Consider the following 12269-nt stretch of genomic DNA (forward strand, 5'->3'; position numbering starts at 1 on the left):
TGCAGGCTCCAACAAATCACTACTCATAATTTGAAAACATTTAAACTGACTCTCGGGCCCCCACGTTATATACGCTGTGTGAGAGAAATATGAGTATGGAATTTCTAATAACCCACGCCGACCAGCTGGTCTGAGTTGCTGTCAGGTAATAAGACAGAACTTTTGAATTCTCTCAATTTAAGAGGCTAAAAGAGGACGCTGTTTTTAGGTGGTATTTTAGAAGACTTGAAGTTAATGAAGTTTCCTCCATATTGTATATATGGCTATATCTATCTATCTTTAGAAGAAAAAAAAAATCATAATTGGAAAAGCATGTATGTATACATGTATATGTATGTATATATGTATATATTTATATGTATATGTATATATATGTACATGTATATATATATTTATGTATATATACATATACATTTATGTATATATGCACAGTATGTGTGTGTGTGAAGCTTTCTATATACATATAAACATACATATGTTTGTGTGTATGTATATATACATTAATATATTTAATATATATAAAAAATATAAGTATATACTGTATGTGCAGGTATATGTATTCATATGTACAATATACTGTATGTGCAGGTATATCTATTTATATGTATGTGTATGGATCTGTACGTCTGTATATATGTATATACTGTATGTATAGGTATATTTATTTATACTAGTATACATGTATGTATATGTACGTATAGGAATTATTCTCCACATTTTTCCTGTAAATTGACTTTCTCCACAGCGACTCATTTGTCTTTCCAGTCCAGTCTCTTGTTTATGTAATAAATAGACCCAATCGTGGGGAAGAATAAGCTCAGTATCCCATTTACAGTTTGTATCATGCCGTTTTTACTTCATTGCAATATTCAATTGTTTTGTACCGTCAGCTGAGTGTGAATACCGTCTTTGATATCTCACCACTTCCTCCACCCAGGACCTGAATGGAACGCTGAAGAGCCTGCTGTCTGAGTGGTTTTCTGTCGGCCTCCTCAGACTGGAGAGGATCACCTGGCACTCTTCCTGTGAGATCCTGCAAAAGATCAGCCAGTAAGAGCATATTACAAATGGAAAAAAAGAAGAAACACTGAGCACTGTGAACATAAGTATGGGTTTTATTTGAAAATGTTCTCCATCTCAGGTACGAGGCAGTTCATCCAATAAGAAACTGGACTGACCTTAAGCGCAGAGTTGGGCCGTATCGCCGATGTTATGCCTTCACCCACGCCGCCATGCCCGGAGAACCTCTGGTGGTTCTACACGTGGCCCTCACTGAAGACATTTCTGACAACATACAGGTACCGAGACTGTTATTTTAGTTACAGGACTTCTCACTGCACCCCCTATGGGTGGAATGTCAGGGCGATAGTCAACCAGAGAATAATGTCGACGTCATGTTTGCTGTGTGTGTCAGAGCATCGTCCGTGAGTTCGCTACACTTGACGTGGAGGAGGATGTCAACAAGGTGAACGCGGCCGTCTTCTACTCCATCTCCTCCACCCAGGCTGGACTCCAGGGGGTGGAGCTGGGCAACTACCTCATCAAGAGGGTCGTGCGAGAGCTTCAGGTAAGTTTTGTGATGTTGTAAATTTGACAAACGGTCAGAATAGATACTATAGTTTTGGAATTTTAAAATGCAGCGCCCCCATCTGTAGATTTTTAGTCTGCTTTTCTAACGGAATAGAGGAAGTAAAGCTAAAAGTTTTAAATGTCAGTGATGGTACAATTAAAGAAAAGAAAAATGAAATCAATTTGTCCTCCTTGTCAAAGTTCTGGGTCACCTGAGGGGCCCCCAACCCTCACCTTGAAAACCACAGATCAAGCTTTTATTCAGATCAAAGAAAAGTGATGTTGATCTATATTTGGAGATCGTTTTGTTATAGTTTGATTTTGGTCTTTTTTTACTGGGTTGCTGTGCAGACCTGGCAACTGTTGCCAATTCTAGTGCAGTATTTTTATTCACTGAAACAAAGCATTCATGTAGCTTCTTAGAACAAGAGCTGAGTTTAATGACCTGTGATTGGTCAAAAACCTTGGTCATTAAGTCAGTAAGTCATTATGTCAGGCCAGTGGAGGCACAGAAGTGTAATCCACTCGATCTACATTATCCCCAGAGCTAATTAGGAAATGATTCATTAGATTTTACCAAATACGCTCTCACTCACTTTCTGCTAAAAGCAATTCACTTTTATTAACGAACTGAATAACTCATTACATCTATATATCTGAACCAGGCATTTGAATTTGTCTCTTGGCCGCGCGTTAACAACAACAGAGGACGAAACTCAAATTAGCGCAACGTTATCAAGGCTCAAAAGAAAACACCACGTCCCTTTGTTCTCAGAACAAAGAAGCATCGATGAGCAGTGATTTAATGTCTGAAATTAAACCTGACGAATCGCTAAAATAATGAAACGCTCTTCAAGTCACTGCCGTACAGGAATTGAATAAATCTGCGGTAACGTATGAGGAATCTGCCCTATTATCTTTAAACTACCTCGGGGAGAGGCGTATAAATAGTTTGAATGGGAGTCTGCATCTGCATCCAGGCGTCTGAGACCTCTCTGGAGAGAGTAAAAGAGACAAGGTTATGTAAACAACTGTTATCTGAAAACAATAACCATGAAGTAGCCAGTTTTATCAGCCAGCCTTTTAGAGCACCCTGTCCTATTATGGCTAGATAATAACATCTTATCGTGACAGCGCACAAGACACATGCTCCGATACAGCAGCGGTATCTCCTGCAGAGCAGCTCGCCTCCTGCCTCTCTCACCTTCCTGGTGTCACAGCCATGTTCTTCTGCTTGCACTCTAGGAGGAAAACACTCTGTTCTACACAGTATTACTGTACGTGCAGTACCTACACCAGACCTGCAGGTTGACCAGTCAAGTTAGACTCAGGTTTCTCCACAAACGGTATCAGCCAGACCAGTCGGTACCTGTGCAGTCAGAGATCGCTCACTGGATTGGTTACTGGTCTTCTGGCTGGGAGGTTGTTGTTTATTCTATGCCACTGTTTTAATGCCAATGTGTCCTTGGACAAGATCCACGCTTCTATGACAACAAGTCGAAGACATGACTTTTTGTCGCCGGGGTCTTCAACCTTCAATGACAAAAACATCAATTTTTTTTGTATCAATTTACCACAAAGCTATTTACTTCAGCCATTCATTCATTCATTCATTCATCTAGACCAAACGTGTCAAACTCAAGGCCCGGGGACCAAATGTGGCCCGCTACGATCATTACATTTTGTAGACCAAATGTGGCCCGCTACGATCATTAAATTTCAGTCAGAATGACCTTTTTTTATTTTAAAATATTGCCAGAATATCTTTAAATAAATAAAGTAAATGGATATGACAGGATTAGTAAAATATAAGTACATTTTTTCACCTTGTCCCACTGCGGCCCAGTAGCAAATTAATTTTGGACTAGTACTGGTCCGCGTACCGTGGTTTGGGTACCCCTAATCTATACAGTCTTCCATTGACAACCAGTCCTTCCAGGGGAACTGTTTTGCTGATGTGGCCCTCGGTGAAAATGAGTTTGATCCCCCCGATCCAGACGTACAAAATCATTTTATTGGCTGAACCCAAAACAGTTCTCCAGTCGGCGCTCGTCGCTCTCTCACTGTGTGGCCTGACCATCAAATCAGAACTAAACATAGTTTTCCTTTTCACGGTGCGGCTGTAGACACACAGCTCCAGTCGAAAAAAACCCACTTGTCTCTGCTTCGCACTTTTTATTCCCGTGAGAAATTGCCGTGACAGACAAAACTTTTTTTTTTTTTTTATCATAAGCTCTCACTTTGTTCCCTTGAACACACCTGAAAGGTTACACGCAGATACAGTACATAACGGCAGTTGTCAGAAAGGCAGTAATGAAATGTCATCCATCCCTCTCAATAAGCTCAGCAACACTTCAGCCGGCACTTGTTAAACAATTGGTACGCCGAATGGAAAAATCAAAAGGCGCTGCGTACAACAGATGGAGTCGCGCTCTTCATAGAATATAGAAATAGAAGAAAAAAAAAGAAAAGAACATTTCAACGGTTTAATTTGTCTTGTCTTCCACGTATCTGTACAGTCTTGACTGCTGAAAGGCTTTTTAGGTGGTAGTTTATTTTTCTGTATAAACAATGACACGGGGCTCAGTTAGTTCACTTTTTGTTGTTGTTGCTTTTGATGCAGCATCAGAGCTGCTCATGTTAAATGTCGGAAAACAAGGGAAGAAGACGCCGTGTCTCAGTCAGCGAGTCGATAAACTCTAATAATAATAATAAACCAGAGCTTCTGCTGCTTATCACCAAAAAATATTCTGTATCAGGAACTACTTAAGGCATGTTCGGACTGGGGAAAGTAAGAAGTTATTTGGTATGTGGCAAAAATTGTAGTAGTACTACTAGTAGTAGTACAGTTATTACTTAATTTTAACATAAAAGATGATGAATGTAGGCTGAGTTTAGCGGACAAATATACTTTTTCCCAGGACAGTGAAGGCATCACTGCCTCGACTTGAAACTCTAATTAAACAGATTTCAATATTTCAATAATTTTAAAAACATCTACTTTACTGTTTTTTTTTAACTGCATGGATTTTTTTTAAGTGTATTTAATTAACGTCACGCAGCTCAAGTATTCTCAAATATTTTGACAAAGTTTTTTTTTTTTTTTTTACCCACCTAAGAACTAATCCTTCAGCTCTTGCCAAGTCTGACTCAGTGGATGGTGCTGTTGTCAACAACATCAACCAGAACAAAACACAGTGTGTATGTGTGTGTGTGTGTGTGTTGAAGCTCTGCTCCCGTTGAGTGCACACTTTTTTATAACCCTAGTGGGAGTGTAACCCCTGACCACAGTGTTGTAAGTGCAAATCTTTGCCCTGGAGGCTACATAAAAGCGAGCGCGGACTTGTATTCCACGGAGGCCTAATTTCTGACTTAAAGGTGAACAGAGGGGGGCGCACAGCCACAGAGGGCCCACTACGATGTCGGATAGATGATAGAGTGGGAAAGAAAAGGTCATTGATGTGATTTAAGGGGAGGGCAGGACGAGGTCTCGCTTGTCTTTGTCGATTAGACCCTGGAGTGCACTTCTGGAACTGCTTCTTTTTTTTTCTTTTTTCCTATTTTTTTTCATAGTTGTCTCCCACCTTCCCTGCAACCTCCACCTTCTTTATTATGTCGACTTTGCACTTGTACCACGCGAAAAACGGCAAGTAGTGAAAGCAGGGCGGTGACGGCGGGATGAAAGGGAAAACTGGGAGCACGAGTTTGAAGTAGGGCGAGAAAAAAAATTGAGAAGAAAGAGGGGAAAAAAACAAAACAAACAATGTTGCCGATGGAGGCAGAGAGGAAGTGAGGTGTCCCTCTAGGGCCTGTCTGACACTTCCACTCTCATCTGGAGCCTTTCATTCTTCATCACCTCATCGCTTATCAACCTCACACAGAAGTGCCAACTCATTGGCTGTGTGTGTGTGTTTGTGAAGAGGAGCAGGTCTGATGAAAAGAGAAGGCAGTTGGGTGAAGAAGAAGAAGAAGAAGAAGAAGAAGAAGAAGAAGTGGAGATGTTTGGATGTTTGTAGTTTATACACGGTCCAGAGACTTGAACCCAGGGCAGAGGACAGAAGAAGGAGACAGAAAGAATGGAAGAAGAAGAAGAACAGATTGTACCGTTCACTTCCACTGACAGAACAGCACCGGGACACTCTTATATCTGAGTGACAACTTTTTCACTTCACTTCAAACACAGATTAAATGCCAGGTGAATAAGGACCTTCTTCTTCTTTTTCTTTCGGCTTTGCCACAGCGAATCATTGATTTCCATCTCTCCCTGTGCTCTCCCTGTTTGAAAATTTTTTTTGAAAATTCTTTTTTGAAAAAATTTTTTTTGAAAAATTTTTATTCAACCTACGTTATTTGCCCGTATCACTGATGTGCTAATCAGAATCCAAAGTTGTTCAGTGCCCTTTTTTTTTTCGTTGGTCATGTACACGGCGTCGTGTTGCGTTGTGGAGCTACTTTAAATGCAACACCCGCTGCCAATTAGAAAACATGAAGTGGTCAGGCACAGTTATTGTCTGCCGGCTATTGTGCGTAACTGCGTGCACTGTGCGGCACCGCTCTGCAATTTTGCTGTCAAACTCCTGACCTCCGAGGGGCAGTATTATAACTGTTTGCATAGAAATGACTGTATAATAGTCAGCCTTCCGTGCTTTAAATGTCAGAGCCTTCAGTGCCGCGGCACGTTGGCGCCGAGAAACTTTCTGTATAGTTTTTTTTAAATGTCAGAGCCTTCAGTGCCGCGCGAGAAACTTTCTGTATAGTTTTCGTACCTTTGATGCTGAACTTCTTCAGACAAACGGTATCAAGTTTCCAATTAGGTAGTTAAGTAAAAAGTAATTTATTGAAGTCCCTCAAGGTTTGAAATAATGAAACGTTAGCGGCGGACAAGATAGTTAAGAGACCAAGAAGTAATAATAAAACAGAGCAGGTACTAGAAAAAAATACTTAAACAAGAGGTTTAAAAAATGCAGCCATGGAGTTAAATTAGTCAAAAGATCCATGAACTCATCTGAAATATATTGTAACATCAGACAAAAATAGAACAAGAACAAGGCAATAATTAATATCATCTGAAGGAATAACTAAATGCTGACTTAGGTATATGTAAAAGTTAGCCCAAAGCTAAAAAGAAACTATACATTGCTCAAAATTAGCTCAAACTTGCTTATCCCAGATTGACTAAAGGCTAAATAAAATTTAAAAAAAAATTAAATATCTAAATATTAGTGAGAAATGTGGCTAAAAGTGAAACGGAAAAAGCTAAAAGATTTTTACAGCTTTGGGAAAAACGGCAATGTTAAAGAACAAAATAGAATCATTTTAACTATTGAGAAAAATTTTTTTTTCTTATCTCCTCCAGAGCGAGTTTCCTCACATGGCCCGGTTCTCCAGTCTGTCACCGATTCCAGGCTTCTCCTCTTGGCTCCAGGCTCTCCTCAGCCAGTGCAGAAAGGAAGGGCGGGGCTCCGACCTCCTCTCTGAGCAGGAGTGGAAGGAGGTGGAGAAGGCCACAGACTCCACGTCGGCGACCCAGACCTTGGACGCCCTCCGTAGGCTGATCACCAGCAGCGAATGGCTGCGCTCCGAGAAACTGTCCAGCGTCCTGGAGCCCCTCCTGATGCGTCTCTGCGCCTGGTACCTCTACGGAGAGAAGAGACGAGGCTACGCTCTCAACCCAGTGGCCAACTTCCACCTGCAAAACGGCGCCTCCATGTGGCGACTGAACTGGCTGGCCGACACCAGCCCCCGGGGTATCGCCAACTCCTGTGGCCTGATGGTGAACTATCGTTACTTCCTGAACGACACGTCCAAGAACAGCTCTCTGTACCTGCAGAATAAGGTCGTAGTGGCGTCGGAGCAGATTCTGGGGCTGGTGTCTCAGTTCCAGAAGACGAGCAAACTGTAAATAATGAAACTCGACGAGGAGACACCCGGCAAATCACGCAGCAACCTCAGACTCTAATGTCAGCAACGACTGAGTTAAATTCATCTCCTCTGGTAAAACTGGCTGAATGGACGTGAAGTGATCTCATCTTTGAGACAAAGTCAAAAGCTCTTTGTGCCTCAGTGTGTTTGATATCATGTACATGTTGCCAAGGAGTGCAGCTACTGCAAATATTGAGGTTTAATTTGAGGTTTAGTTTTGTTTTTAGAAGAGATTTCACTGCAAAGTTGGTCTTGGAAAAAAATAGAAAAATATTAAAAATTTTGATGTTTTTTTTTTCCTTCTCTCTCTAGGTTAAATTTGTTGATATCTGCTGTTTCACTGCTGACTTGGCCTGAAATCTTTACATTTCTTTATTTACTTTGACTGTGTATCATAACTGCGTGTATTTAAGGTTTGAGTAAAAAGTAATTTTCCTAAAAAATAAAAAAATGAACCAGTAACAACATAAACTGTAAAATAAAGTCTCGGTTTTGGTGTGTTGCAGAATGTAAACGATTAATTTCTAAAAGTCCTACATGAAGAAATGTAAGCGAGCAGCCCACTAGGTGGCAGTAATGCAACGAAAGAATGTAGAGATTCTACGAATATCCAGAGAAGCAGAATGTAAGGTCTGTCTTTACAGCATCATAGGAGGGGTACAATGGCACAATCAACTCAAACAGGGTATTGCAACTGTGATTATAGCGCCCCCAGCAGGTTGGTAGAGGAATCATTATTTGGAAACTAAATTTTTTTTTCCGTACTTTTGAGTTATAATTTGACAGAACCATCTGTGGTATATTACGATGGTGTGTAACGTCTGACAGTTTCCCTCCACACCACCTCCTCCTGAGAGCCATCACTGATGTTCAAACGACTCTGTACAGGAGCCACAACAGGACGCCCATCAGCCCCACACCCTATTGTTGTGAAATAATATATCACAGCAAGTTGACTGTGAAATTACATTTTATCTCTCTGGGGAGCCAACCTTTCTTTTCATTTTTTTTATATACTCTTAATCCCCACCTCTCCCTCCCTCCCCCCGTTCCTCCCCCCTTTTCTTTGCCATTGCTGCACCGTGTCCTAGAAACTAATGGAGTGAGAAATAAAGTTAAAGTACTGGGCCAGATTGATGGTGTTCAGTTGTGAAGGAGGTAGNNNGAGGAAGAGGAGGAAGAGGGGGAGGCAGGGAATAAAGAAGCATAAAAAGGACAGTTGTTTAAAGGATGCCCTTGAGAGACGGCACAAGTGTCTCCAGAGATATTGGAAACAATGAGAGACGCAATACATCTCTGTGCACTTGTCCAGGTGTGTGTGAGAGTGTGTGTGAGAGTGTGTGAGTGTGTGTTGTAGTGAGGGCACAATGAAGAGCGACACTGTCAGCACTGTCTCACCATCAAGAAGAATGAGTATCGTGATTGGGGTTGCCGTGGTAACGGTGATGACATTGGCTGCTGCTGCTGCTGCAGGAAGCCACAGTTTGTCTGGTGTCACCCTCATCTCACCCTCATCTCACCCTCATCTCACCCTCATCTCACCCTCGTCTCACCCTCGTCTCACCCTCGTCTCACCCTCATCTCACCCATAAATATGTGACCACGGAGCAGTTAAAGACTAAGGTTAAGGTAGAACCTTTTTGTCCGGTCACATGACAAGTCATTCTGAAAAGTGAACGTGAACCACTGTGTCATCGTGACACTGCACACAACCAAATGTCACCTCTGCTTTAAACCACTGTTTCCCAAAGACTGGGTCGCGACCCTCAGGTGGGTCGCAAGAGTTGTTTTGTTTTTTTTGGGTCATCTCGCATCGTGTTTCCCAGGAGTTTACAAATAATGTCTATCCAGAAAAAAAAAGTTTGGGAAACACTGTTTTTAACCCATCACCAAAGTCAGCAGGGGGCAGCATAAACACCCAGGCAGCAGTGTGTGGGGACGGTGCCATTCTCAGTGCAACTCAGTGGCAACTTGGCAGCTGGTGGACTCGAACCTGAAACCTACTGGACCCAAGTCCGCTTCTATAACCAAACAACTGTCCCTGACCTCTGACCTCCAGTGAGGTCCAGTTCTGGTGCTGGTTAATATATATATATCTCTTTTTCTACTGCAGATATTTCAGGTTTCCCAAAGTCTCCTTCAGACACTTTTCCTCAGATTTATTTGGGATTGCAGCTAGCCTGCATCTCGTCCGGCGTGGAGAGCAGCTGTGTGCAGAATCAACCCTTCATTTCTCAGGTCGATTAATGACTCGCTGCGGCTACAAAATTGGGCTAGACTTCTGCTGCTTCCACGGCCGAGGAATTCCGATCTAGACGAGTGCATGAACACGTCGGGCAAAATGTGAAGTGACGTTACGTACAGTAACAGGGTGTAGAAGTAACGTTATTCCCACTTCGACCTCCGCTCACACCGGTGTAAAAGCAGCTGAACGCCGTGAGCAGATGGCTACATCCATCTCTATACACGCTCCCTGGACGGAAGAAAATGTTTAAATTGCGAACAGTTAACGTCACTTTAATCTGATTTCTGCCCAGCTGCTGCTGCTGCTAAATAAAATTACACTAAATAAACCCCACTGTGGAGGAGAAGGTGGGTAAAAATGACAGATGGGAAGAATTTTTGTTTTTCTAAATACATTTATATAAAGAAAATAAAAATAAAAAATACAGCAGCAATGACCGAGGAAAGGGGGAGGAAAAAAATTAAATATATCAAATACTGAGTAAAATAGAAAGACTATTACAGATGATGATAACATCCAGGTACAAAGGTGAGCAGGAGTCAACAGAAACAGGGTTCAGGCTCTGGGCAAAGGAAAGGGATCAAGAGATACAGAGTTGAATCACATCAGAGGAAGTCAAAGAAAAACAACTTCAATAAAGTCAACAGGAAAGTCCCTAAATCTTTTAAAGACTTTGGACAAACACTCCTCAGGATGTGAAGAGAAAAAAAAAAACAACAACAGAAGAATGATTTACTACAACAACAGCAGACCTTGGAGGAAAGCCTGGTGGACAGCCCCAGAACTGCATGTGTGTGTAATGCAACTCTGGCCACTAGGTGTCTACGGTACGTGACAAAAACAGGAAAAATGTGTCATATTTTCATTGTAAAATCTACATTTACAGAACGCACAATAAATATTTTCATTGTAAAATCTACATTTACTAAACGAAGAATCACAGAACGCACAATAATATTCATGTGTTTTTCAACACGACTTCACGTCATGTTTAGAACACGTCAGGTTTAGAACACGCCAAGAGACCCGCCCATGAATCCATGCCCAAATTCCAGGTTGGTATTTGGAGTCGTGGCCAAACCTATTCTGTGGCTCAGTAAAACATTCAATAGTGGTTAATTTTCAAAATAAAATACCACCACAAAAAAATAAATAAATATTGTGGATAAACAAATCATCTACGTCCTGCTACTGGTCCCCAAACCAGTGGTTGAAGACGCCTGTTCTACTGTGATATATATGTTCCATGACTGTTGAGCTGGAACCTGTAGAACGTGGCTTCAAGGAGCCTGACCAGTACGTGTGTGTGTGTGTGTGTTTGTGTGTGTGTGTGTGTGCGCTCAGCCTTCACTCCTATCTGATCACATCACAGTTTTGTCACATTCCCTCAACGACACATGTTGATAATGGATCACAGAGTTCAATATTGTACTCGTCCGTTGTTTGACTCGTCCTCCAGTCGATAGTTAACAAAAAGGCGTCAGAGGAGAGAATTACGATTGATTAGAAGGTGTCTGCCGCGGAAAGTCACGTCTCAGCTAAAAAAAAAAAAGTAGTAATTCCTGAAGTCCTAGATTTTTTATTTAGATAGAGCTGACATGAACGTGTGTGTGTGTGTGTGTGTGTTCAACGCAGGTGCTCTTCATTTCTTGTCTCACGTTCAGAGGAAATTACTTTACAAATGAAGCTAATCCATTTTTTATAGGTAACAGTGAACAAAAAAAAAAAAAGTCTTCCGAGCGGTGGACGTGACATTTTAATGTTCTAATGTTCAGGGACTGGGGACGTGTCTGGTCCAGTGTCTGGTCCAATGTCTGGTCCAATGTCTGGTCTAACATCTGGTCCAATGTCTGGTCCAATGTCTGGTCCAATGTCTGGTCCAACGTCTGGTCCAATGTCTGGTCCTCCAGACCGTCTGCTCTGACTGATGTTAACACAGTGAACTTATAAACTTTAGTGTAATGAAAACAAATCCGTCTGTTTGGTTGCTCTGTCCATGTCATGTCAACGAGGGGAGACTGAGACTTCTCTCCCATGTCAGAATAAAATGTCAAATTTACACAAAATAAAAACTTTTAGGCGACTCTGGTTAAAAAAGAATCGATTTCACACAAACGTCACAGAGAACGACCTGGAATTGAACCTTTGAACCAGTGAGTATCTTGCTGTAAGGCAAGAAGACGAATCACTGTTTCACTGTTGTGGCCACTACCTGCAACAAGATCAGCATTTCTTATCTCAACGTTTCTCCTCTCTCAGTGAAACCTGTAAAAACTATCGATCATTAGAGGGAACAGAACAAATCGCTTCAAATCCTGATAGAAAAAAAAAAATCAAACCATAACCTGTTTCAACATCCAACAACAGGGACGTTTGAACGTTTCTTCTCACTGTAACCTTTAGGGGGCAGCAGAGTTACACTCACTCACTCACTGACTGGTGAAACGTCATATATCTCCAGAAGTTTTTCCAATTTGTCATAATGTCTCTTTCACACATCCTCCAAACCCCCCTCCCTCTCTCCCCCCCCCCC

General features: G+C 41.7%; 1 protein-coding gene across 1 annotated transcript in view; it reads left to right on the forward strand.

Annotated features, from left to right (window-relative positions):
- Positions 1-7999, forward strand: part of mlycd (malonyl-CoA decarboxylase) — a 13026-nt gene extending 5027 nt beyond the window's left edge. The window contains exons 2-5 of the mRNA XM_008311274.3: positions 938-1050; positions 1142-1298; positions 1415-1567; positions 6926-7999. Coding sequence (XP_008309496.1) covers positions 938-1050; positions 1142-1298; positions 1415-1567; positions 6926-7471 — 969 coding nt within the window. The 3' untranslated portion in view covers positions 7472-7999. The remainder of the gene's footprint in view (positions 1-937; positions 1051-1141; positions 1299-1414; positions 1568-6925) is intronic.
- Positions 8000-12269: the final 4270 nt, after the last annotated feature.

Source organism: Cynoglossus semilaevis, chromosome 6, assembly GCF_000523025.1.
Source record: "Cynoglossus semilaevis isolate Cse_v1.0 chromosome 6, Cse_v1.0, whole genome shotgun sequence".
NCBI classification, from domain to species: domain Eukaryota; kingdom Metazoa; phylum Chordata; class Actinopteri; order Pleuronectiformes; family Cynoglossidae; genus Cynoglossus; species Cynoglossus semilaevis.